The 26,358-nt window shown below is 39.7% G+C and overlaps 2 protein-coding genes across 2 annotated transcripts in view; one reads left to right on the forward strand and one right to left on the reverse strand.

The window, feature by feature from the left end:
- rad54b (RAD54 homolog B) overlaps positions 1–26,358 on the reverse strand; it is an 84,874-nt gene that overhangs the window by 45,181 nt on the left and 13,335 nt on the right. The window lies entirely within an intron of this gene.
- On the forward strand, positions 13,192–22,256 carry LOC109930566 (fibrinogen silencer-binding protein). Its single transcript, XM_020530046.2, has 2 exons — positions 13,192–13,592; positions 21,175–22,256. Exons 1-2 carry the CDS (start codon positions 13,192–13,194, stop codon positions 21,737–21,739), a joined length of 966 nt encoding a protein of 321 aa, XP_020385635.2. The 3' UTR covers positions 21,740–22,256.

The raw sequence follows: 26,358 nt of genomic DNA on the forward strand, positions 1-26,358 counted from the left end.
TGTGTGATTACCTCTGCTTTACAGATGACTGATCAATCTGTAATGAGCAATTACATTGGCAAGACTGCTTGTGACCAGGATTTGTAACCAGCGCAGTTGGATAATATATATCATTTCACATATAGGGTATGATGATTGCAGGTGACTTTTAACCTGAACCGTTAAAGTACTATATTAATGCAATTGTCCATTGAAGGGCCTCACATTGTTTACAAGTAGTGCCCACAATGCTCGTCAGAAACATTACTGCTTGAGCCTTGGCCCTACAGCTTAGCCATGCCGACTATCATGCTGCATTCTACCCATATTGAAGCCAAGGTAGTTGTCACCATTGACGTAACCCATCACAGTAACCCATGTCATCCCGTGCGCTGTCATCTCTTCTCACTGTGCCACTTCTGTTATATTTTGAGTCGTTCACCTTCACATTTTTTTGTTCCTCTGCATCCCAACATTGCCTCCAATCCCCAGAATTGACTTCTTCAACTTCAATCCCGCACTAGTGGCTCCTGATCACTGCTCCTGACTTCCATTGAGTTGTCCCCTAACTGACTTGGTCAGACAGCCCCAGCTAATGGGTGGCCAGGCCCCAAGTGACTTGACATAAATCTCTGATCTGATTGCATTAGAGCTGCAAGGCTGATTGCAACCCATTCCCTGAACTTAGTGACATTGACCCATGCCTATTTTTATATCTTAAATCCTCCGTTCCCAGCAACGTCCTGGTAAATCTTTCCTGAGCCCTCTCCAGCTTAATAATATCCTTCCTAGAATAGGGTGACCAGAACTGCATGCAGTACTCCAGAAGAGGCCTCACCAATGTTCTGTACAACCTCAACATGATGTCCCAACTCCTATACTCAAAAGGTCTGAACAATGAAGGCAAGCATGCTACATGCCTTCTTAACCATCCTGTCTACCTGTGATGCAAATTTCACAGAATTATGCACCTGAAGCCTTAAGTCTGTTTGTTCTGCAACACTACCCAGGGCACTACCCTTAACTGTATAAGTGCTGCTCTGGTTTGTCTTACCAAAATGCAACACCTCATATTTATTCAAATTAAACTCCATCTGCCAGTCCTCGGCCCATTGGCCAATCTGATCAAGATCTCTTTGTAATCTTACATAACCTTCTTCACTGTCCACAATACCACCAATTTTGCAAACTTACTAACCATGCCTCCTGTATTCTTATCCAAACTGTTTTATATAAATGACAAACTAAAGTGGATCCAGTACCAATCCCTGTGGAGCACCATTGGTGACAGGCCTCCAAAAAGCAACCCTCCACCACCCTCTGTCTCCTACCATAAAGCCAATTTTGGATCCAGTTGGCAAGCTCATCCTGTCACATGTGATCTAATTTTATGAATTAGTCTACCATGCAGAACCTTGTCAAAACCTTTACTAACATCCAAATAAACAATGTTTACTACTCTGCCCTCATCTGCTATTTTTGCTTACTTCATTAAAAGCTCAATCAAGTTTGTGAGACACTATTTTCCTTGCACAAAACCATGCTCCCTATCCCTAATCAATTCTTGCCTCTCCAAATGCACATAAATCCTATCGTACAGAATCACCTCCAACAACTTGCCTACCACTGATGTCAGACTCTCAGGTCTGTAGTTTCCAGGTTTCTCCTTACAGCCTTTCTTAAACAGTGGCATACCATTAGCTACCCTCCAGTCCTCCCGTACTTCACCCGTGTTTATAGATGATACAAATATTTCTGCTAGGGACTAGCAATTTCCTCCCTAACTTCCTATAGTGTCCTGGGAGACAGTTGATCAGGTCCCAGAGATTTATCTATGTTTATGTTTTCTAAGACCTCCAGCACTTCCTCTTTTCAAAACGTCAATATTTATTCCCCTGTATTTTCAATTTCTTTCTCAACAGTAAGAACTGATGTGAAATGTTCATTTAATATCTGTCCCATTTCCTGTGTTTTGTTGATCTTTAAGGAGTCCTACTCTCTCTCCAATTGCTCCCTTGCTGTTAATGTATTTGTAGAATCTTTCTGGATTGTCTTTAACCTTATCTGCCAAAGCTATCTCATATCCCCTCTTTGCCTTCTTGATTTCCTTCTTAAGAATACCTCTACAATCTTAATACTCTTAGAGATTCAGTTGATCAAGTTGTCTATGTCTAATATATGATTCATTTTTTATTCCTGATTAAAACCGCAATATCTTTATTCGCCCATTGTTCCCTAATCTTACCAGCCTTACCCTTCAACCTAACAGAAACATAATGCCTCTGAACTCTTGTTCGCACTCTTTTGAAGGCCTCCCATTTGTCAGTTGCCCCTTTACCCACAAACAGTCTACTCCAATGAACTTTTGAAAGTTCTTGTTCCAAACCCTTGAAATTTTCCTTACTCCAATTAAAACTTTAACTTTTAAAGAAGGCGTATCTTTTTCTATAACTGTTAAAACTAGTAGTATCATGACCATTAATTCCAAAGTGTTCCCCTATTAAAACTTCAGTCACTTGCCCTCTCATTTCTCAAGAGGTCAAGTTTTGCTCCTTCTCTAGTAGAAACATTTACATGTTGATAAAGAAAATTTCCTGAACGCATTTAAATTCTTCACCATCCAAACCTTTAAAACTATGGCAGTCATAGTCATACAGCATGGAAACAGACCCTTTGGTCCAATTAATCCACATCAAACATGTTCTCAAACTAAATTAGTCCCACCTGCCTGCATTTGGCCCATATCCCTCTAAATCTTTTCTATTCATGTACCTATCCAAATGAGTTTTAAACATTATAACTACCTGCATCCACCACTTCCTCTGGTAGCTCATTCTACACACTAGTCACTCTGTGTGCAAAAAAAAAAATTGCCCCTCCAGTCCTTTTTTAAATCCTTCTCCTCTCACCTTAAAAATACGCCCCCTTGTTTTGAACTCCCCAGCTTGGGGAAAAGTCATTTGCTATTCACCTTATCTATGTCCCTCGTGATTTTATAAACCTCTATAAGGTAACCCCTCAACCTTCTAAACTCCAGTGAGAAAAGTCCCAGCCTATCCTGCCTATCTGTATAGTGGCCCTACAATCCTAAAAGTGATCATCCCCTTCCTTTTATCTCTAATTTAAACCCATATATTTTCACTAAATGATCCCTCAGGAATATCTTTAATTATAGTCGTTGTATTTTCCTTTAGCAAAAATGCCACTCCCTCTCCTCTCTTGCCTCTCTTTCTATCCTTCCAATAACATCTAAAACCCAGAGCATTGAGCTGCCTGTCCTGTCTTTCCCTGGGCCAAGTTTCTGTAATAGCTATGATGTCCCGGTTCCATGTTCCCATACATGCCCTGAGTTCATCAGCCTTACCTGTAAGGCCTCTTGAATTGAAGTAAATGCATTTAATTCTTCAGAGTTACTTCATTCTCTGACCTGCTTTTGTCTGATTTATCGAATTAACATGCTCTTTCTGATTCAGAACCATCCTTATCTTTCTTTCTAATTTCAGTGTTACTTAGGAAGCACCCACCCCCTCTAAAAGTTAGTTGGCTCTCGAAATAGAATTAGCAAACCTCCCCACTAGGATGTTGGTCCCTTTCCACTTCAGGTGAAACCCATCCTTTTTCAACAAGTCTTTTCTGTTCCAGACGAGATCTCAATGATTCACGAAACTCAATCCCTACATATTGCACCACTCTTCAGTTATTGATTTATATCTCCCCTCTCCTTTTGTTTCTTCCCTCATTAGAACTGGGCACAGGAAGTAAACCAGAGATTACTACTTTCGTTGTTTTGTTTTCTAAGCTTCTACCTAACTTCTTATATTCACTCTGCAAAGCCTTAACCCTTTCCCTAACTATGTTATTCCTGCCAACATGTACAACAACTTCTGGCTTCTCACTCTCCTCTTTGACAATATGCTTCAAACGTTTGAGATGTTCTTAACCCTGGTAACTGGAAAGCAACTTACTATCCTAGATTCATGCTGACTGTTGCAGATTCTCCTGCCTGTGCCCCTAACAGGAGAGTTCCTTATAACAATTATTCTTTTAAATCTTGACAAACTCCGTATAACATAAGATTCATTCTTAGTGCACAAGATCTGACTACCATTATTATTTTTATCAGTACCCAAAATGGAATATTTGTTTGAGAGGGGAATAGCCACAGGAGACTTCTGAACTACCTTCTTACCTTTCCTGACAGTCAACCATCTATCTGACTGATCCTGTTGTGAAATCACTTCCCTAAATCTGCTAATTATCACACTCAGTGTCTCTTGTATGCCTTCAGTGATATCAAACCTGAAAAGAGACCGCTATCAATAGCACTTTTATATATAAAGGTAAACCAACTTTCCTTACCTACAGATTTAAATTAAACATCTAAAAAAATAGAGAAAATAATTTAAACTAATAAATATCAAAAAGAAATCAAACAAAGGGAAAAAACAGCTCCTCCTCAAGTAATCCAACATTCAGCTTTCAATCTCCAGATTAAAAAAAGACTCTTTCCAGGGCCGATGTGTATAGGCCTGTCCACAAGCTTTGGAAATCAACAATCTCCTTTGTATTTTTATGTAAAAAAAAATTTCCTCTGTAGATTGAAATTCGACAAACCCAAACTCCGTTGAAGAGAAACCTGTTGAAGAAAATCACTCCTTCTTTATGACTGTGTTTTTAAAAAAAAGCCTTTTTTTCTTTTTTTAACCTGTGTATATTTTTATAAATATATAAGTTTAAAATGGAGAAAAAGATCTCTCTACAAGTTGATACTTGATAAGCACATGGAGGCCCCTCCAACGCAAACTCCGTTTCTGAAAAAATCTCTTCTACTTTGCATTTTTTTTTGCAATTCTTTGGACTACAGGAGTTCCAAAATTTTTCAAAATAAAAGTCTTATGATTCTGAAATGTAAAAACCATAAGAATTATACAAGAAAGCCTGCAACTCTCAGTCCACTATTTTGTCAAACGTGAAAGTGGAGTCACCGATACAGTGGTAAAGAAGATGTTTGGTATGCATTGTCAGTGTATTGATTATAGGACTTGGGATATCATGTTGCGGCTATATAGAACATTGGTGAGGCCACTTTTACAATTCGATTCTGTTCTCCCTGCTACAGGAAAGGATTCAGAAAAGATTTACAAGGATCTTGCCTGAATTGGAACGTTTGAGCTATAGGGAGAGACCGAATAGGTTGGGGCTTTTCTTCTTTGAGTGTTGGATGCTGTGGTGTAATCTTGGAGGTTTATAACATCATGACGAGCATGGAAAGAGTGAATAACCAACGTCTTTTTCCCCAGGTTAGGGGAGTCCAAAACTAGAGGGTATAAGTTTAAGGTGAGAGGGAAAAAATTTAAAAGGGACCTGATGGGCAACTTTTCCACGCAGAGAGTGGTGTGTGTACGGAACAAGTTGCCAGGGGAAGTGGTGGCAACGGATACAATTACATAATTTAAAAGGCAGCTGGATGGGTACATGAATAGGAAAGATTTTGAGGGCTATGAGCCAAATGCTGGCAAATGGGACTAGATCATTTTAGGATATGTGGTTGTCACGGACACGTTGGACTCTGACTTACAAGATCCCTATGCTTCTCTGGTGTTGGCCTCATGTATGTCCCCAATTTTAATTGCTGCACCTTTGCCAACTGTGCCTTCGGTTGCCGAGGGACTACAGTTTGGAATTCCCACTCTAAGCTAGTCCCTCTTTCTAGCTTGCTCTCTTCCTTTGAGAAGCTCTTTGACCACACTTTTGCCCAAATATCTCTTGAAGCTTCTGATAAGTTTGATGTTGGAAGGGGGAATATAACTTCCCTGTTTGCAACAAAACTTGTCTTTTTTGCAAGAGGGATAGAATGTAAAAGTAGAGAAATCTTGCTACAACTCTACAGGGGTATTGATGAGATTACACCTGGAGTACAGCTTTTAATTTTGTTCTCGTATAAAGAGGGATATATTTGAATTTTGGAGGTAATTTTAGCAAACATTTGCGAAGTTGAATCTTGGAATTAAGAGGTTGTTTCATGAGTAATGATTGAGTAGATTGGGCCTATGCTCATTGGAGTTTAGATGAATGAGATGTGATCATATAGAAACTTGTAAGATTCTAAGGGAGTTTGACTCAGTAGTGCTAAGGGGAGTCTAGTACTGTAGAAGCACTATATAAAACAAGCAGCCTCTCATTTAGGAACAAAACCAAAATTGCTGGAAAGCTCAGCAGGTCTGGCAGCATCTGTGAAGGGAAAAAACAGAGTTAACGTTTCGGGTATGGTGACCCTTCCTCAGAACGGTTCTGAGGAAGGGTCACCGGATCTGAAATGTTAACTCTGTTTTTTCCTTCACAGATGCTGCCAGACCTGCTGAGCTTTCCAGCAGCTTTGTTTTTGTTCCTGATTTACAGTATCCACAGTTCTTTCGGTTTTTATTTAGGATGCACAGAAGGCAGAATTAATTTTCTTTCATAGTGTCCTTTAATCTTTGGAATTCTGTTCTGCAGTGAGCAATGGAGGCTGCATCATTGAATATATTCAAGACTGAATCTGACAGAGTTTTGATTTTCAGGGAAGTCGAAGGTTATTTAGGGCATGGTGAGTTTAAGGCACGAGAGTGGAGATAAAGCCCCAATCCAAGCAGCCATGATTTCGTTGAATGGTTTTAAGACCAAATGGTCTCTCCTTGTCCCATTTCTTATGTCCTTATGTAAATTCCATATTTATGCCCCATCTTTACCCAACTCGTTCTTTCTGAATTTCAGTAATGTGGAACTTGATATTTGCAATGGTGTTCCTTCTATTCCAAAATTAACTGGCATTTAAAACATTTTGTTCTAATCATTCAGGGATGAAGGCATTGCTGGCTGGACCAGCATTTATTGACTGTTCCTAGTTGCCCTTAAGGTGGTCATGAGCTGCCTGTTTGAGTTGCTGCAGCCCATATGGTAGAGATACACCCACAAAGTTGTTCGGGAGGGAGTTCCAGGATTTTGTCCCAAGACAGTGAAGGAATGTGATAAACTTTCAGTCAGGATGGTAAGTGTTAGAGAGGACTTTGCAGATAGTGTTGTTCTCATGTATCTGCTATTCTTGTCCCTCTAGAGGGTAGTGAATCTATGGAATTCTTTACTGCAGAGGGCTGTTGAGGCTGGGTTAAGTGCATTCAAGGCTGAGATAACCTTTGATTCCCTTATTGATTAAAAGTTTATGGGGTGGAGGCAGGAGAATGGAAATGAGCACTTTCAGCTCAGCCATAATGTCATTGAATGGCAGAGCTGACTTGATGGGCCAAATGGCCTAATGCTGTTCCTATGTCTTGTGGTCCAATTTGAAAGGTTTTACCAAAGGAGCCCGGTGAATTTCTGCAGTTTGTCTTGTTGGTGGCACACTCTGCTGCTACTGTGCATTGGTAGTGGAGGGAGAGGATGAGTGTGTTGAGTCATTCAAGCTGGCTGATTAATGATTTCAAGTTTCTTGAGTGTAGTTGGAGCTGCATTCATCCAAGATGGATAGGCTTTGGAGAGTGAGAAGGTGAGCACATTGAGGCAGGGTTCCTAGCTGATGACCTGCTCTTGGTGTTCACAGTATTTATATATAGCTGGTCTAGTTCAGTTTCTGGTCAATGGTAAACCCCTGGATGATGATAGCAGGGTTTGAGCAATGTAATGCCATTACATGTCAAGGACTGAAGGTTAGATTCTCTCTTGTTGGACATGAATACTGCTTGCCACTTGACAGCCCAAACCTGGATGACATCCAGGTCTTACTGCATTTGGACATGGACTGCTTCCATGCCTGAGGAGTCGCGAATGATGCTGAACATCGTGCAATCATCAGTGAGCATTCCTGCTTCTGACCATATGATGGAGGGTAGGTCATTGATGAAGCAGCTGAATATGATTGGGTCTACAACACTCCCTTGAGGAACTGCTGCAATGATGTCCTGGAGATGAAATGATTGACCTCCCAAAACTTGCCCTGAGTCACCCAGAGAAGTTTTCTCCCTGATTCCTATTGAATTCTGTTTTGCCAGGGCTGTTTTATTCCACCCTGGGCCAAATGCAGCCTTAATGTCAAGAGTAGTCACTCACACCTCACTTTTGGAGTTCAGGTCCTTTTTTGCCAATGTCTGAAATAAGGCTGTAACAATGTAAAGAGCTGAATGGCCCTGGCAGAAATCAAATTAAGTATCATTGAGCAGACTGTTGCTGAACAAGTGCTGACTGGTGTAGCACTGTTGATGACCCCTCCCATCACTTTGCTGATGATGGAGAGTAGACTGGGGCAGTTATTGCCTGTGTTGGATTTTCCTGCTTTTCTTGTGGGATATTGCCCAGGTATGTTCGGAACACATTGTCAGGTATATGTTGGTGTTATTGCTGTACTTAAATGGCTTTACTTGGGACACATAAAGTTCTGGAACATGAGTTGCTTTTTGTCATTTATATAAGTGATTTGGATGTGAACATAGGAGGTATGGTTAGTAAGTTTGCAAATAACACCAAAATTGGAAGTGTACCAGACAGTGAAGAAGGTTACCTCAGAGTACAACAAGACCTTGATCAGATGGGCCAATGGGCTGAGGAGTGGCAGATGGAGTTTAAATAAATGTGAGGTGCTGCATTTTGGAAAGGCAAATCTGGGCAGGACTTGTACACTTAATGGTAAGGTCCTGGTGAGTGTTGCAGGCTCATAGTTCTTGGAAAGTGGAGTCCCAGCTAGACAGGACAGTGGAGAAGGCATGTGGTATGCTTGCCTTTATTGGTCAGTGCGTTGAGTATAGGAGTTGGGAGGTCATATTGCAGCTGTGCACAACATTAATTAAGCCACTTCTGGAATAGTGCGTCCAATTCTGGTCTCCCTGTTATACAAAGGTTGTTGTGAAACTTGAAAGGATTCAGAAAAGATTTACAATGATTGTTGACAGGGTTGGAGGGTTTGAGCTACAGGGTGAGTCTGAATAGGCTGGAGCTCTTTTCCTTGGAGTGTTGGAGGCAGAGGGCTTACCTTACAGAAGTTTATAAAATCATGAGGGGCATGGATTAGGTGAATAGCCAAGGTCTTTTCCCCAGGGTAGTGAAGTCCAAAACTAGAGGGCATAGGTTTAAGGTGAGAGGGGAAAGATTTAAAAGGGACCTAAGGGGCAACTTTTTCATGCGGAGGTTGCATGTATGGAATGAGCTGCTGGTGGAAGTGGTGGAGACGGGTACAATTAGAACATTTAAAAGGCATCTGGATGGATATATGAATAGGAAAGGTTTAGAGAGATATGGGACAAATGCTGGCAGATGGGACTAGACTTATTTAGGATATCTGGTTGGCATGGACAAATTGGACCGAAGGATCTGTTTCCATGCTGCTGTAACATTCTTTGACTCTATTGGCTTTGCAGTATTCACTGCCTTCAGTTTCTTGATTTGACATGGAATGAATCGAATTGGCTGAAGACTGGCATCTGTAATGGTGGACACTTTTGGAGGAGACTGAGATGGATTGTCTGTTCACTTCTGACTGAAGAGTGTTGCAAATACTTCAGTCTTATCTTTTAAAAAATTTTAAACTGAGATATATTAAGTGTTGCATGTCTTTATTTTCTGATTTCTAAATCTACGATGGTGTCTTAGACCATAGCATTGATGTTTCATCTGACCTGATAGATTTTATTTTAATACTTCAAGTGTTAGCTTTAAAAATAATGAAAATCAATAATAATGAATAGACTGTGAGGTAATTTTCATGTCATTTTATTTTGTCACTTCTTATTTTAGGTAACTCATGAAAATGTCAATAATGAGAGTTCTTCATTGCAATCCAAAGCATTGGTTGCAAAATATCAACTGGTCCAGAGCTGTCCTCCTTACCAAACGACAGGAAATGTGGATGAAGGTGTTCGTCTAAACAGATCTGAATCTGACCATTTGAATGCCATGTCTACTTTGTCAGCAGAACCAGCAAGTACAAGTCAAGCTGGTAATTATAACCTCATTGTGTTGCATTTTTAAAAATAATTCTGGATTTCACTTGTAAGAGTTGTGTGGTTTGCCATTTTGTAGAAAATCACCTCTGTCAGAGAGATAAGGCATGCATTGACTAAGCAAGGAGGGCTGCTACTAACGCTGAGTGACTTTCCACTAAAACTATAACAACATCTTAAACTGATAGTAGAAATGCACCTCAAAAGTCTGAATTTTTAAAAATCTTGACAGCAGCAGAACTTTTAATTTCAGAGCATAATGTGGGCATATGCAGCTTCTCCACAGCTATCACTCAACAATTTTTTCTTGTATATTAGGGAAGTGTAAAGAATAGCTCTATGTGCATGATGTCAGCTCTCAGCTCTTTCCAGACACTGGATCTAATTCCAAGAAAATTTGCCAGTATACCCTGTACACAAAAATCAGGGCAAATTGCGCTCAGCGAGCCCTTCTTGGCTTGGGAAGATTCTCTGTTTTCGTCATCTAACTTGTTATTTACATGAGGCATATTTTGTATACTTAACATTTTTTCTGATTTTTCTTTTCATCAGGACTTGATGATATTTGATTGTAAGCCACTTTACCTGACCTTAATCCTGTTTTCATCCAATATTTAATTTATGCATGTCTATTCAGAATATGAGATTTTAAAAGCAGCGTTTGTACTTGACTTTGAGAAAATATTCAAGAGCAGGGTTGGAAACAAATGGAAAATGTGGCTAATGAGAACTGAAAAGAGCTGGTCATTTGAGAAAGGAGTGAAAGGTCTTGACTATGTAAGAGACCAAGGAAATAGCAGTGACAAGGACAAAGTGACTGGAGAATGGATAAAATTAAATTCCATCTGCCAACTGTCTGTCCATTCTGCCAGCCAATTTGTGTTTAGATATGAAAAACAAATTAACCCAGCACTGGCCCTTTAGGGGACACCATAGTCTAGAATCTTCCAATCTAAAAAATGACCGTTGACCACAACTCCTTTTCTTTCTGTTGATAAGTTGATTTTTTTTAAACTCAACTTAATGTTGACCCTCCTATTCAGTGAGTCACAATTTTGTTAGAGCAATTATCCACTTCGTGACATGGGCATTGTTCATGAATGAACAGATATTTTGGAAGGAAATGTTTAGGTTTGGATTTGGTTGGAGTGGACTGGGTTTGCTGTGCTTGTGGTGAGTGAGAATGGAATGAGAAGAATGTTGCTGGGATTATCTCCCATACAGGAGACAGGAGGATGAAGCTGTGGGGTTCGCTGCTCATCAGGAGTATCATTGGACTCTACAGAGAATGCAGGAGAAGAGTGGAGCGTCGGTTTAGACCTTTCCAAAGAGGAAAGTAGTGGTCTGAGATCTGGAAGGACAGCCAAATGAACACAAGACTAGAAACGGGAGATTTATATTTCTATTATAGTTCATCACGTTTGTCAGAAACATTTTGAAGCATTTCACAGTGAATGAGTTATTTTGAAATGCATTGGCTGTTAATCTTCAGTCATTGAAGTGCTCATTTTGTATACTGGCTCATGAAATTAATAAATCTGTTTTGATTTACTTTGGGGTAATATTGCTTGTGGGAGCTGTATTTGCCAGAATTTGAAGATCTTCAGTATTGTGTGATTTTTAATGTTCACTTGAAACTGAGAACCTGTCTGTTTGTTAACATCTCATCCAAAGGACAGCACCTTTTGAAAATTGCAGCTGTCCCTCTCACTGGATTACGGTGACAATTTAAGTTAGGAGTTTTGTCTTCTGACTTTAGAATTAAACTCATAACTGACTGACTAGTACAAAAGTTAAATGTCTCCAACTTGGCTAATTTGGAATGTGGCAAAAGTGATTTGTCCATTTTTATATTTGTCATCATTCATAGCTGTTTTTGTAATATGTCATGGAATTTAGGTTTTACTGTGAGCAGCAGAAAGAATATTTTCGTGAGCACTTTGCGCGAAATGCCTCGTTTAAATGATACAATTGTGTATATATTATACCGTAATGCTTTTAAATTCATCAAAATTAAAAATTATAGTCTTCCTCCCAAAATATTCTTATCCACATTTTTAATGCTTTTTTTAATTCGAACATTTCCGCTTACTCTGAGTGCCATGGCCTATAATTATTACCAGGATGCAATTATCATGAATTGTATCCATTGAGATGTCAGCAGATGGCAATATGGTGACATCTCCAACTCTATCAGTATTCTGACAGATACCCTATATAGATTGGGTTTAGAAATTAATCTTTCACAGTCTATACACCGAGTATTGGTTAAATTTAACGTAGTAATGTGTGCTTTTAAGCAATTCCCAATCTTACGGATTCATAAATTATGCTGGGGTATTTGAATTCAAATCATGAAGAAACTAACATTTTGACTGAATGGTCTATTTTTATAAATTTGTTGTGTGGGTTGCATGGTTTCAGCTTTCAGCCTGCTTTTGTTGCCAAAAGATCTGTTTTTCAATTTATGTTACAATATGTTTTCAAAAAAAATCAACATGACTTCAACTAAGTGACTTCATTTGTTTTTAAAAGAAAAACTTTGATTTGGTGGCAGCTGTAATGTGACAGTTTATTTAAATTTATGGAATGGAATACAACCGAGCATGATAGAGGAAGTGAAGTTCTTTGATTGACATCAGAACCAGCATGGGGAATGCAAACAACACTAAAAGCTTCACAGCAGGATTACTGGGGCCCTGTCAGGGATCACTACAGAACTGCAGAATTTCATGCATTCTGTTGTTCAACAACAACAATAATTTCTTTGTTCATAGTTTGATGGAAATCTTTCTATTTCAAACATGAAGTCGAGACTAAGTTTGTCTTTAAGGTTAAAGCTTTAAGCAGATACACTAACTGGCATAAAGATTAGGCTAATTTTGGTTCTGTAGATTTGCATGTAATACAGCAAAATGATAGCTTTTGAACACCTGCACCTTTGCAAAGCGATTCTTTTGCAAATGCTTCCAAAACCAGAGAAACAGATCAGATAACAAAACAGCCCTGCATTTGATTGGTCACCACATTAGGGGCTTGCACAGTCTCACTTTAGTCGAGAGCCTTAAGTAGGTCAGGCCTAGCTTAGCCAGCCTGCAGATCAGCTGCAGATGATCTCTGGATGAAGTCAAGCTGAACGGAATGTCAGTGAACCCCTCCTGATAGGCGTAGGCCTAAAAAGGCTGGCCTAGTTAAGCTTCAGCTTAGTGATTGAGTGAATGCTTTGCAGTCAGTTGAAGTTTGTGTGATGTGCTCTACAGAAAATATGCAAGGGAAAAAATCAAACCGATCCTCAAATTTTACCATATACGAAAAGATTGATCTGTTAAAACTTGTACAGCCTCACATCAAAGTTTTGGAGGTTCATAAAAATAATCAAGCCATAATTGTTGAAAAAAATCGTTGCTGGGAAACTATAGCACAACAATACAATGCTGTTGGAGTGGATCGCCCTCCTCGTAGTGCACAGGCTTTGCGAACACTCTATAAACGCATTAAAGAAAGTGCTAAACAAGAGATAGCTAGGAGAGAACAGCTGCATCCAGATTATAAAGGAAACGTCTCCGAACCAACCAGAAGAATTCTAGAAATGAATCCTCATATTTTCCAACCGCTTCTGAAGGTGGTAGACCCCGATCACTTACAAAGGTAAGGATGTCTTATTTTATTGACTATAAAATATGCTCTTCACTTGAGGCTTGTGTTCAGAACTCGTATTGCCATGACCACTTCATCCATATCTTTGGAATTGGGAAGGTGATTACATATGTTGGTCATCTCAAAACTTCAGCCATAAGGAAATCATTTCTATTCTAATTTTGGACCTTGACTTTAGTTAGCTGAGTGCTTGTCCCCTAATTGGGTTACAAGTTTAAGACTCTGTTCTGTCCACTGCAAATGTTTGGTTACACTGAACTTTGGGTAACTTAGCTCAGAAGTCAATCAATTGCTAACGTTTAACATATTTTGTGTATATGGGAATCAAATAAAATAGCCACTAACAAAGCTTCACACAAGTGTGATGAGAATGTGGAATTCACTGGATGTTTGAACCACATAGCATTGGTAGATTTAAAGAAAGGTTTCATAAACATATCTATAAGAGATTTGGGTAGTAAGGAGTGATGGATTAATCGGAGTAGGGAAAACTGTGGACTAAACAATGGTACAATGGCCTGTTGAACACATTGTAAAGATCAATGTTTTAAATGGAGAAAAACATGCCTACACAGGTGACAAGCGGTTGAGAAAGGTGTTGGTGGATAATAGCTGGGAACTATCACATACGTGTGGAACTTAGAGACATTCTCCAAGGTCATGACATTGAGATGTATTTGAGACATATAAATGACAAATAGAAGGAGACCAAAGGAAAATTCTTTCAGGGGAGGGAAAAGGAAAACATTTCAGGAGCTGACTATAGGCAGTATTAGTTCCACTCAGCTGGACAATGGAAGAGAGGTGTAGGAGGACAATTTCATGATCCAACCGTGTCAAAGGCTGCATAGACATCAAGAAGTAACGGGAGAATAGTGTGCTGCTATTTTGATCACAGGCTGTTTGGGCCATATTAGGGTTTTAAACTGAATGGAGAGATTCAAAATGGAGTTGGTAGAAAAATAGGCAGAGTTTGGAGGTCACAACACAATCTAAGACTTAAGAAATGCACTAATAGTTTGCATGATAGAGAAAATCAAAGGCAGGGTGTTTGGGGAAGGGATAATGATATCAGATTTAAAGGGAGAGGGAACACTGGCATGGTGTTCAGGAGGAGAAGTTGGATAGTGAGTACTGTGGTTGCAGTAGGTCAGACAAAGAGGCAAGTCTTTTGGAAAGACCAAGGGTGCATGTCGGGTAACAGAAGAGAAGCTGGAGAACAGTGTAGATTTTGGGGCGAGGGAGGGTGGAAATTTTGGGTTAAGCATGTCTTTGGAGGGAAGAGAAAGCTGAAAGGAAAACAGAAATTGTTTAAAAAAAAATACTCAGCAGATCAGGCTGCATCTATGGAAAGGTAAAAGGTAATGATTCAGTTTGACTATTTGTGAGAAGTGGAATGGTGGATTTTGTCAGCGATCAACAGATTATATCACTTTTTGTTGTTAAAGAATCCATGAACTCGCAATTATTGGAGGTGAGGACGGAGGGGGCAATGGACAAGTGTTTAAAGAGATGGTACTTGGCAAAAGAAGCTGGGGTTTTATTTGCATTCTGGAATGTTTCTGAATTCACCAATTCTGCTGAAATCTGATATTCATGAAGTGAACACTCAGATCTTGCTAAATTCTGTATGATCACAAACTTGAACTTGAACAGATTTTCCAACATGAATTGAAAAGTGGAATATTATGGAAGTCTGAAAATCTGAAATAAAAACAGAAAATTTGGGAAAAACTTGGTAGGTTAGGCAGGATCTGTGTAGGTAGAGAAGTAGAGTTAACATTCTGTTTTTATTTGTGTTTTTCATCATTCATTCTTTGGATTTGATCGTTGCTGACAAAGCCAGCATTTTTTGCATATCTTTAATTTTACTTGGAAAAGTTGGTGATGATCACCTTTGTGCAGATCATATGATGTAGGGAGAGCCAGTATTTTAATCCAACAATAGTGAAAGAACAGTGGGATGGTGTGAGGCTTGGTGGGAAACTTGCAGGTCATGATGTCCCAGGTCTCTGCTACTCTCTTGTTCTTCAATGTAGACTTATGTTGTGTGTTTGGAAGGAATTTCCAAAGGAGTCTTGGTGAGTTGTGCAGTGTATATCTTGTATCGTCCACTCTGCTGTCACTGTGGTGCACCAATGATTGAAGTGAGTTTTGAAGGTGACGGATGAGGATCTAATCAAGCGGATTACGTTGAGCTTCTAGCTTGTTATTGGAGTTGTGCTCACCCAGGCAAGTAGAAGGTATTCGTTTACTCTTGACTTGTTTGCAGATGCTGATCAGGTGTTGAGTTACCCACTAAAGAATTCCCTTGGCCTTTGACCTGTTCTTATGGATATGGTATTTTTATGGCTAGCTCTGTTAGATTTCTGATCAATGGTAAACTTCAACTCCGTTTATGGATGGGAATATACAGTCAAATCATTCAGCACTAAAGGAGGGTATTTGGTCCTTTGTGTCTCTGCTGTTTCTTTGGAGCTATTAGAATAATCCCACTCCCCTGCTCTTTCACCATGGCCTTGTAATTTCTTTCCATCCCAGTGTTTACAAAGTTTTACATGGATATCTAGTGCAGAAGTAGACCGTTTGGCTAACCAGCCCATGCCAGTGTTTATGCTGTACTTGAGCCTTCTTCCTTTTTTTGCTATTTAAATCTATCATTGTAACTGTCTATTGCCAGCTCCATTTTATGCTACTCTACCTTCTTCTTCAAATTAATTTAAACTATTCACTTCAAACTTTTCCTGTGGCAGCAAGTTTTATACTTTTTGTGTAAGGACGTTTCCAATGAATTATCGATTGTATTTCATGAAGATTATCTTTACCTGCCTCCCCACAAGAGGAAATATTCTCTCTGTAACCCATCTATCAAAACCTTTCCATAATTTTAGAGACATGAAGTAGGTTGCCAATCCACCTTTTGCTTTAAGGCAAAAGAGACCTAGTCTGTCAATCCTTTCCAGATATTTATACCTATTCATTTCTGTTGTCAACCTTTGTAAATTGTTTCTATACCCTTGTTTTAGTGACTTTTTATAATATGGTGACCAGACTGTATGTAGTATTCTCATTGTGGTCTAACCAAAATTTGCAGGTTTAGTATAACTTCCCTGCTTTTCAATTTGATCATTCTAGGAAAAAAAGCTTAGTGCTTGTTTTAATTTTTTCTGACCTTGCTAACCTAAGGCACCACTGTAAGTGGTGTATTTATGCTCTGATCCCGTTATTCTCTACTCCACTAAGACTTGTACATTCCAAATCATAAATGACCTTTTTTATCCTTTCTATCAAAGTGTTCTACCTCACATTTACATGTGTTGAACCTGGTTTGCTAATTATCTTCCCAGTCTTCACGTTTGTTTATGTCCACTTGTAATTTTTACAGTCTTCCTCACTATGGACAATTTCCCATTTCCCCTCCCTCAGTCAGGTTGGTGTCAAGTGGGAATTAAGAAATTGCCTTTGATTCCAAAGTCAAAATAGTTAAATTGGTCCTTTTTTAAGAGGTGGACAGAGTGATGGTGGAAATATTTAAACAAATATTTTGCTTTATTACTTACCAAGGACATGGGCGTGATATAGGGTAATGAGATGAGCAATGAGATAATTGCATTTTAAATAAAAAAGGATGTATCAAACAAAATAAACTCTCAAATAATAAAATCCCTAAGCCGTATGGGGATCGTATCAACATGTTTTAGAGGTATTTAGGAAAGAAATAAAATGTTTAGAATTTTCTTTAATTCATTGGAAATTTTGTGAACTGAAGTGGTCCCAGCACTGATCCCTCTGTCACATTGAATAACTTCCTCTGCACCCACAAACCCTTGTGTGAATTGTTTGTGTTCTGAAACAGTTGACAGTCTCCCCATGTAGCCTTAATTGTCTTAATTTAACTGTGCAAATTGGTTTCTGCTTTGTTAGACTCAGCAGTCAATCTATTTCTCAGCCCTCCCATTGGAATGTCTTTTATCCGTAGGAATGTATTGAGAAGTTGTCGCGGTGAGGCTGCTCACTAATTTTCGATTCCTGTCCCCCTCACCCCATTGAACGTGTCTGCTTGCCTGCCATCAAGAGGCTCACTGAGCCCACTGAGTCTGCAGAGGGATCTGTAAATGACCAAGAATCCACAGATGCGGTATAATGTGGAGAACAGTGAGGTTATTCACTTTGGTAGGAAGAATAGGAAAACAGTAGCTGGATTTTCTATTTTTTTTCAGTGATGCAAGTGTATTTATGAGTGAGAGAGATCTCCACTAGTGGAAAATCTAGCTGGTTCAACTGCCAGTTAGACACACAAGTGAGCCTGTAGGCCAGTCATGCCCTGGGATGTCCTGCTCCACTGAAGCTGATGGCTGACAGCAATATATGATCAGCAGCAAGCCATGGGAAGGCCTGGGCTACTGGCTGCATAGCAGCCCTAAAGTCTGGGACCAACCAAAGGTGAGTGATTTTCTTCGGAAGGACTTATTGGGAGTGAGGGCATATGGGTGATTTTTCAACCTCCCTGTCCCTACACCCGTGCCCAGATTGGAGCAATTCAAAGTTCCTACCATCCCGTTTTCCCAGTTGGGAAAGCTGCCACTTTTGCCCGATGAGAACAAAGTTAATTATGCTGACGGTGTGTTGCAGCCTCTAAGTGGTCGATAATTGATTGTGGCTCAGGCACATTGACCATGGGCATTAATTAGTGGCAGCTTTGGAAGGTTCACTGTAAGCTTTCTTGCCTAGAACTTAATTCATGAGATGTTAAGAAGGAGGCAGGTATTGCTCGTATCAACCTGCCAGGTTTATTTTTTTTTTAACCCCCATTTGTCCTCCCAGAGAATGCTGCCATTTCAGAATTGAAAGAATAAGATCTGATAGGGGAGATGCTTTTTGTCTATCTAATGGTGTCCAGTCCATTGCCATTAGTTTTACAGGAGTTCGGCTTGAATGCTGTGGATCTAGTTTCAATAAAGACATGAACATTTGATTGGTACTGTTGTTGAATCTGGAGGATATGGAGTAGTCATTGCCAACGAATTTTCTCTGGGCGCTGTCAAGTGGAACCAGTGCATTGTCTAGGTCTCACTGCAGTTTAGGAGTGTGATGTTGACTTCAGCTCTGCACAGTAAGACTTTGGTTGATTAATAAAAGGTCATTGTAGTCAACCACTCAGTACTGTAGTTTGCAGAAGGCTGAGTTGGCATGGCTGAACCAGTTTCAAATCTCTTTGTTGTTGGTGGCATTTTCAGAGAGGTGACTGCCAGGGTACAAGAACTGCTAAGCGTGCAGACATACGAGCTAGGAACAGGAGTAGATCATTCAGTACCTGGAGCCTGATCTGCCACTGAACAAGATTAAAGCTGACCTGATTATAATCTTAACTCACGTTCCTGTCTGTCTCTAATAATCTTTTACCTCCTTGCTTACCAAGAATCTATTCACCTCTTGCTTAAAAGTATTCAAACCCTGCTTCCATTGACTTTTAAGGGATAGTGGTCAAAAGACTCATTACCCTCTTCTTATCTCCAGTGAATACAAGCCTACTCTGCTCAACATTTCCTCGTAAGACCAACCCCCATTCCAGTTATAAGTCTAATAAACCTCCTCCAATGTGCTTCCAAAGCATTTGTGTCCTTCCTTAATTAAGGAGACCAATACTGTATGCATTACTACAGATATGGTGCCACTTGTGCTCAATCTCATGAAGCATCATCAACCTATTTTGTTTTCAGATTTCTTCTCAATAAGTAATAACACTAGTAGCTTTCCTAATTACATGTGCTGGGTCTGTGTACTAGTCTTTGCAAATCATGCACTAAAATCCTTCTGCATCTTGGAGTTTTGCAGTCCCTCACCATTTATGTAATATGTTTCATTTTTACTTTTCCTACCAAAAAGGCCTATTTTACATTTTTCCACTTTGTTCTCCATTCTCCAGATCTTTGCCCATTCACTTAGCTTATGTATAGCCTTTGTAGACTTGCGTCCTCTTGGCAATTTACTTTCATACCTATCTTTGTGCCATCTTCACATTTAGCAACCATACCCTTCAGTCCTCTGTCCATCATACTTACGTAGATTGCAAAAAGTTAAGGCCCAGGTCTTGATTGTTATGAGTTTGTCCTAGCAATAGTCAAAGTCAGGCCATGTCTCTTGTACATAAAATTGAAAAGATTGGCAGTAATTTGCAAATATAATGCAGAGTTAACAACAATGCTAAAATCATCTGCAAGTTGTCAGTTATACATGTCAATTATGCTAATTTTCAAATTGTTAGGGAAGTGACTGAGGTTAAATTGTTTACCATTTAATACTTAATGTCAAAAGTATTTAATATTTCATACTGACCAGAGGGCTTTGAGGTACATATGCATTGTTAGTCAGATAATAAATGTAATGGGGACTAACACACAACCTGACTTGACGATGATCCTGATTTTGAAGGAGACTGTCAAGTGGGTAATGCGAAACATTTCCAGTTAGGTATTCAAGAAACAATTTCAGGAATATGACGAAAATTCTTGGAATCCAAATCTTTAGAGCACAATCAACAGAACCTCTCAATGTACTCAGTTAAATATTTTGGTCAGGTCGATGAATGCAGTGAAGAGTTTTTGTTGGTGATCTCCATATTTTCCTTCAATTTGTTGAGGAACAAAGACCATATCAGTGATTCCACTGGAAAGTCACTCTAAAGCTGTACTGTCTCTATCACGGGGAATATTTTCACAACCATTATAAGTAGAAAATTCAGGAGAATATCTGTCTGGATTTTCCCAGCCATTGATAAGAGGGAAAAGCTTTACTGACTTCCACAGTATGATTTATTTCCTTTATTCAATGTAGTTACAATTGTTGTTATTGCTGAAGTTTTGGGGGTGAGGTGGATGGAATCTTGATGTGAATGACAGCTCACCAGCTTTGAAGACCTTAACCTACAGTCCCAATGGTATTCCAGCTCAGCCCTGATGAAGGGTCCCAACCCAAAACGTTGACTTTTCTGCCCCCCTGACTTGCTGTGTTCTTCCAGCTCCACATTTTATTGACTCTGATTTCCAGCATCTGAAGTCCTTGCTGTCTCCCATATTCCGGCTTTGTTGTTTTTCATCTGTAACATTAAGTATTTTGGAAGGAAATGGGAGAAAAATAACCAATATTCGACCACTAAATTTAGAGAATAGACCACGTCTGTAACAAAATGTGTGGGTGGGAGAAATAGTGTGATTTAAGCTGAAAATAAATTGCAGTAGACTTAGAATTGATGGTCAAGAGTGGTAGCTCAAAATATACAAATTGACTTTTCAGGAAGAATAGTGGGAAAAGGAGGCTGAAGTTGTAGGCGTGGGGTGGGTGGAATCCTGATGTAAATGCCAGCTCACCAGCTTTGAAGACCTTAACATGCAGTCCCAAAGGTCAAACAAATATTTTGTTGACCCTGTTACTGATTTTCCTTGGATGATTTGTATGTCTTTTGTTATATTTTGGTCACTTGACATTTAGCTTCGTTATTTTATTTTATTGAAATATTTTTCATGGCTTTGAATTTATTGTGTTAATTTTATCGATATTGTATTCTTTTCTTCAGGCCTTGTGCAAGTTCTGCTTCTGAACAAGATTCCTGTGTGGAACAACCTATGAGCTTGTATCCACAACCTGGAACCTCAAGCTGCCTAGCTCAACCCTGTCCTGAGTGGGTAACACCAGAGTCAGAACCTGAGCATGAAGAGAAACCACCTCCATTATTAACTGTACTTTCGCAGCCAAATGTAAACTTGGAGCACCAGAAGAAAACCGAGAATCAGCAGACCACAAATGGCTCTGCCTCACCATTTTCATCTTGTGGAGCACGATTATCATTAACACCATCTCCCAGACTTGCGAGACGGGAAGATGATGTGTTCAGTATCCACCAGCGCCACAGAGGTGCCCTATGCCATTTGTCCAGTCATGATAATGAGCAAGTACAATTAATGTCAGCAGAGGAACATGAGATAATTATGGAGAATCAAAGAAAGCTTGGACAGTATCTTGATGAGAAAAGAGAGAGTCTTAAAAGAAGGCAAGTGCTGGAGGAAGAACTATTAAAGGCAAAAATCAGGGTGGAAGAATTAAAGGCAGCAAGACTGCAACAAGGCTTGCCAGCTCTCTAAGAAGCTTACTGTTTGTAAATTAATATCTCTATTAAAATAGAGTAGAAGCATTTCACTGCTGTGGTGTGAATTATAATTCCTGCCACAGCGTGCCAGTAATTACAATATAGAAGAAACATTGTACAATGTTTTCTAGGTTTTTGGCTAAATTTAATAATTGCTCAACAATGGTTACTACTGGCAATGAAAATACATTGAACTGACAAATGAGATGAACAATTTTTATGTTCCAATCAAATCTCAAACCTTTGCACCCTTATCAAAATGAGGGGTTGTTTAGAAAATGATCAGAGCTCCACTTGGCTGATTTGATTAACATAGCTCAATTCACATTGCAAACAATATGGTGCATTACGGGATCGTACTTGACCAGAGTAACTGTAATAACTCATGGGAACTTGAGAATGCAGTGCTTTGGAATCCATTTTCTCAATTTTTTTATTTAGAATTTCTTTATTTGAACAGCTGAGTGAGAATAGCTTCAAGTTGTTCCTGGTACTTGCACAAATCAAAAGTTCTAAACAGGAAAAGTTAATCTATGCTGTGAAAATAAGTCAATAAAGGTTTTCACTGATTTGAAATTACAGCCAGTATTTAAGAGTACATATTACACCCAACTATATTTCCTTACTCCTCCATTACTGAAAGGATTTGAGTCTATTTCAAAGTTCTCCTGCATGGAACTGTTGTAATCATTTTACTAGCATGGCTGTCTGTCCCATCACATTTGGTGCATCTCCTGTAATAATTTTTGATCTCTCTGCACAGCCAAAATAAGTCCCATCCTTGCTTTTTTCTTGTTTTATCTTTCAGTCAGTACTTCTGACTTCTTGCTCTCTATTAATTGGATTTTGTTCTTAGTAGACAAGGCTTTCTATAACTCAACATCATTGAGACCTCCTAAACTACTGCATCTCAGATCTGGAGATTGTAGCTAGCTAGTAGCTACATCAGATTCAGCGCAATGTGCATAGTCTCGGTGTCTTGTTTGAGTTGATCACAGAAACTTCACGCCTGTCTCTGTTCTCTTCCCCCTCCTATGCCCCCACACCTCATCACAAGATCATACTGAGAATGATCACTGGCAAAGCGTTCAGTTCCATTCACAACTCCTCAGATAATGAAGTGATTTATGTTTATTTGCAGCAAGACCTAGAAAACACTCGGCTTGTTCAGAAAAATGTTAAATCTCTGCTAAAGTGCCAAGAGATGACCATCTCCCGCAAGAGAGATTCTCACTAACTCTGCTTGTCACAGAGTAATGAACATAGATGCTAACAGTTGCTAACATGGAATTTCCCACCGTCAGCATCTTCCAGGTGGTCACTTACAACAAACCTTTTATTCTTTCAGAAGATGAGAGCTTTCCTGGCTGTGTCAGCATTTATTGCCCATTTCAGTAGACCCGGAGAGCATGGTGGTGAGCTGCTTTCTTCAACGGCTGCCATCCATGTGGATATACATTTAAAAATGCTTAATAACTTTTTAAAAAATTTGATCCAGCAAGAGTGAAGGAGTGGCAATTTATTTCAAAGGCAGGATAGTGAGTGGCTTGGAGAGGCACCTGAAGTCTTGGTGTTTCCTGCATTTGCCCTTTTCCTTACAGATGGTAGAGGACATAGTTTTGGAAGGTGCTGCCTAAGGAGTTCTTGTGAATTTCTGCAGTGTATCTTGTAGATGGTATACGCTGCTGTATTTTTTTTCTTCACTTGTGGGACATAGATGTCACTGGCTGGCCAGCATTTATCAGTTGTGGAAGGAGTGAATGTTTGTACATTTGATGTCATTGAAGTAGGCTACTTTGTAGTGTCAAGCTGTTGAGTGTTGTTGGAGCTGCACTCATCTAGGCAAGCGGAGAGTTTTCCATCACACATTTGAGTTTGTGAATGTTGGACAGGCTTTGGGCAATCTAGGTGCATTACACTCCTTGCAGGATTTCTAACCTCTGACCTGGTGTTGTCGCCATTGTATTTATTAGGCTAGTACAGTCAGTTTCTGGTCAGTGGTAACCCCAGGATGTTAATAATGGAGGATTCCATAATCATATTGCCATTGAAATTCAAGGCACAATGGTTAGGTTCTCTCTTGTTGGAGACGGTGCTAGTGTCACTCAGGAGGGTTTAAACTAGCGTGGATTTGGGGAGGTGGGGGTACTAGAGCAGTAGGTCAGCAATTAGAGTGATTGAGGAAAATGTAGAAGTTAATTAAAGCAAGTCTAATACAAAGAACAGGCAGGGTCAAATTAATGAACATGGCAGTACTGGAGGTCTGAAGTGGATTTCCTTTAATACAAGGAGTATAAAGGTAAAGCAGATGAGCTTAGAACCTGGATTAGTCATGGTACTGTGACGCTGTCACCATTACAGAGACTCGTTTGAGAGAACAGTAGGACTGACGGCTCAATATTTCAGGGTTTAAATGTTTTGGGCATGATAGAGAAGGATGTAGAACGGATGGGGGGAGTTGCATAACTGATTAAGGAGAATGTCACACTGCACTAGGAGAGGACATCTCAGAAGGTTCATCCAGTGAGGCCATATGGGTAGAACTCTGGAATAAGAAAGGTGCAGTCACTATGATTGGGTTTTCTTGCGGGCTTCCAAATAGCCAGGAAGAGATAGGGGAACAGATATGTAGGCCAATCATGGAAAGATGTAAAAACAACAGGGTTGTCGTAATGAGTGACTTTAACTTCCCAAGATTGACCTAGACTCCTTTAGTGTCAGAGGCTCAGAATGGAGCAGAATTTGTTAGGTGCATTCAGGAGGGTTTCTTAAAATAGTGCAACTAGGGAAGGGCCATTCTTGACCCTGCATTGGGGAATGAGCTTGGCCAGGTGATTAAGGTTACAGTAGGGTAGCATTTTGGGAACAGTGATCATAATTCCGTAATTTTTAAACCAGTTATGGATAACGAGAAGACTAGACCTCGGTTGAAAGTATTAAATTGGGGGAAGGTTAATTCCCAGAATTGAAGGAATTGGATGGGGGCAGCTGTTTGGGGTAAATCCACATCTGACAATTGGGAGTCAATTTATCAGAGCTCAGAAGCAGAATGTTCCTGTGAGATTGAAAGGTAATGATGGCAAGATTCAGGAACCCTGGATGAGAAGAGATATTGAAAGTTTAGTCAAAAAGGAAGCAGATGTAAAGTTTAGAAAACAGAAATCGGGCAAGGCCCTTGAAGAATATAAAGGAAACAGGAAAAATACTTAAGGAATTGGCGGGTTTACAGGGGGCCATGAAATGTCCTTGGTGAATAGGTTTAAGGAGAATTCCAACAGATTGTATACATATATAAGGAGCAAGAGGTTAGCTGAAAAGGGAGAAGGACAACGGAGGGAATTTGTGTGTACAATCAGAGGCAGCAGGTGAGATCCTTTAATGAGTACTTTGCATCAGTATTCATCAAGGAGAAGGACATGGATGATGATGATGAGATTAGGGAGGGCTATGCTGATACTCTAGGACATGTCAATTTTATGAAGGAGGTGTGTGTTTTGAAAAGCATTAAAGTAAATAGGTCCATAGGACCCAGGATAGTGAGGGAGGCAAGGGAGGAGATTGCTGGGGCCTTGACAGAGATCTATTTTAGCCACAGGCAAGGTTCCAGAAGACTGGAGAATAGCCAGCGTCCTTCCTTTGTTTAAGGAAGGCAACAGGGATAATCCAGGAAATTATAGGACAGTGAGCCTTGTAACAATGGTAAGGAAACTATTGGAGAGGATTCTTTAGGACAGGATTTACTTGCATTTGGAAAAGAATGGACTTATTAGGGATAGTCAGCATAGCTTTGTATGGGGAAGGTCTTGTCTCACAAACTTGAGATTTTTGGGGAAGTGACAAAAATGATTGAGGGTAGACAGTGGATGTTGTCTACATGGACTTCTAGTAAAAGTATTTGGCAAGGTCCCTCCTGGTGGGCTGATTGAGAAGATTAACTCACATGGGATCAACAGTGAGTTGGTAAGTTGGATAAAATTGGCTTAGTCACATAGACAGAGGATAGCTGTGGAGGATGTTTTCCTGAGTGGAGGTTGGTGACCAATGATGTTTCGCAAGGATCAGTGCTGGGACTCTTGTTTGTAATATATCTAAATAATTTATATGAAAATGTAGGTGGTCTGATTAGTAAGTTTGCAGACAACACAAAAGTTATGGACTTGTGGACAGTGAGGAAGGTTGTCAAAGGATACAATTGTTGGATTTGTTGGGAAGTTGGGCAGAGAAATAGTAGATGGAGTTTAATCAAGAGACGAGTGAGGTGATGCATTTTAGGAGATTAAATAAAAGAGGAATGTAAACAGTAAATGGCAGGACCCTCAGGAGCATTGATATACAGGGTGCAAGTCCGTAGCTCCTTGAAAGTGGCAACACAAGTGGATAAGGTGGTAAAGAAAGCTCACAGCATGCTTGCCTTCATTGGTCGGGGCACTGAGTATAAAAAATGGTAAGTCATATTACAACTGTATAAAACATTAATTAGGCCACATTTGCAGTATGCTGTACAGCTCTGGTTGCCACACTTTATGAAGAATGTGGAGGCTTTGGACAAAAGAGGTTTAGCAGGATAACACAGTGTGGAGCTGGAGGAGCACAGCGGGCCAGGCAGCATCAGAG

The sequence above is a fragment of the Rhincodon typus genome, chromosome 4 (assembly GCF_021869965.1).
Source record: "Rhincodon typus isolate 14 chromosome 4, sRhiTyp1.1, whole genome shotgun sequence".
Classification (NCBI taxonomy): Eukaryota; Metazoa; Chordata; class Chondrichthyes; order Orectolobiformes; family Rhincodontidae; genus Rhincodon; species Rhincodon typus.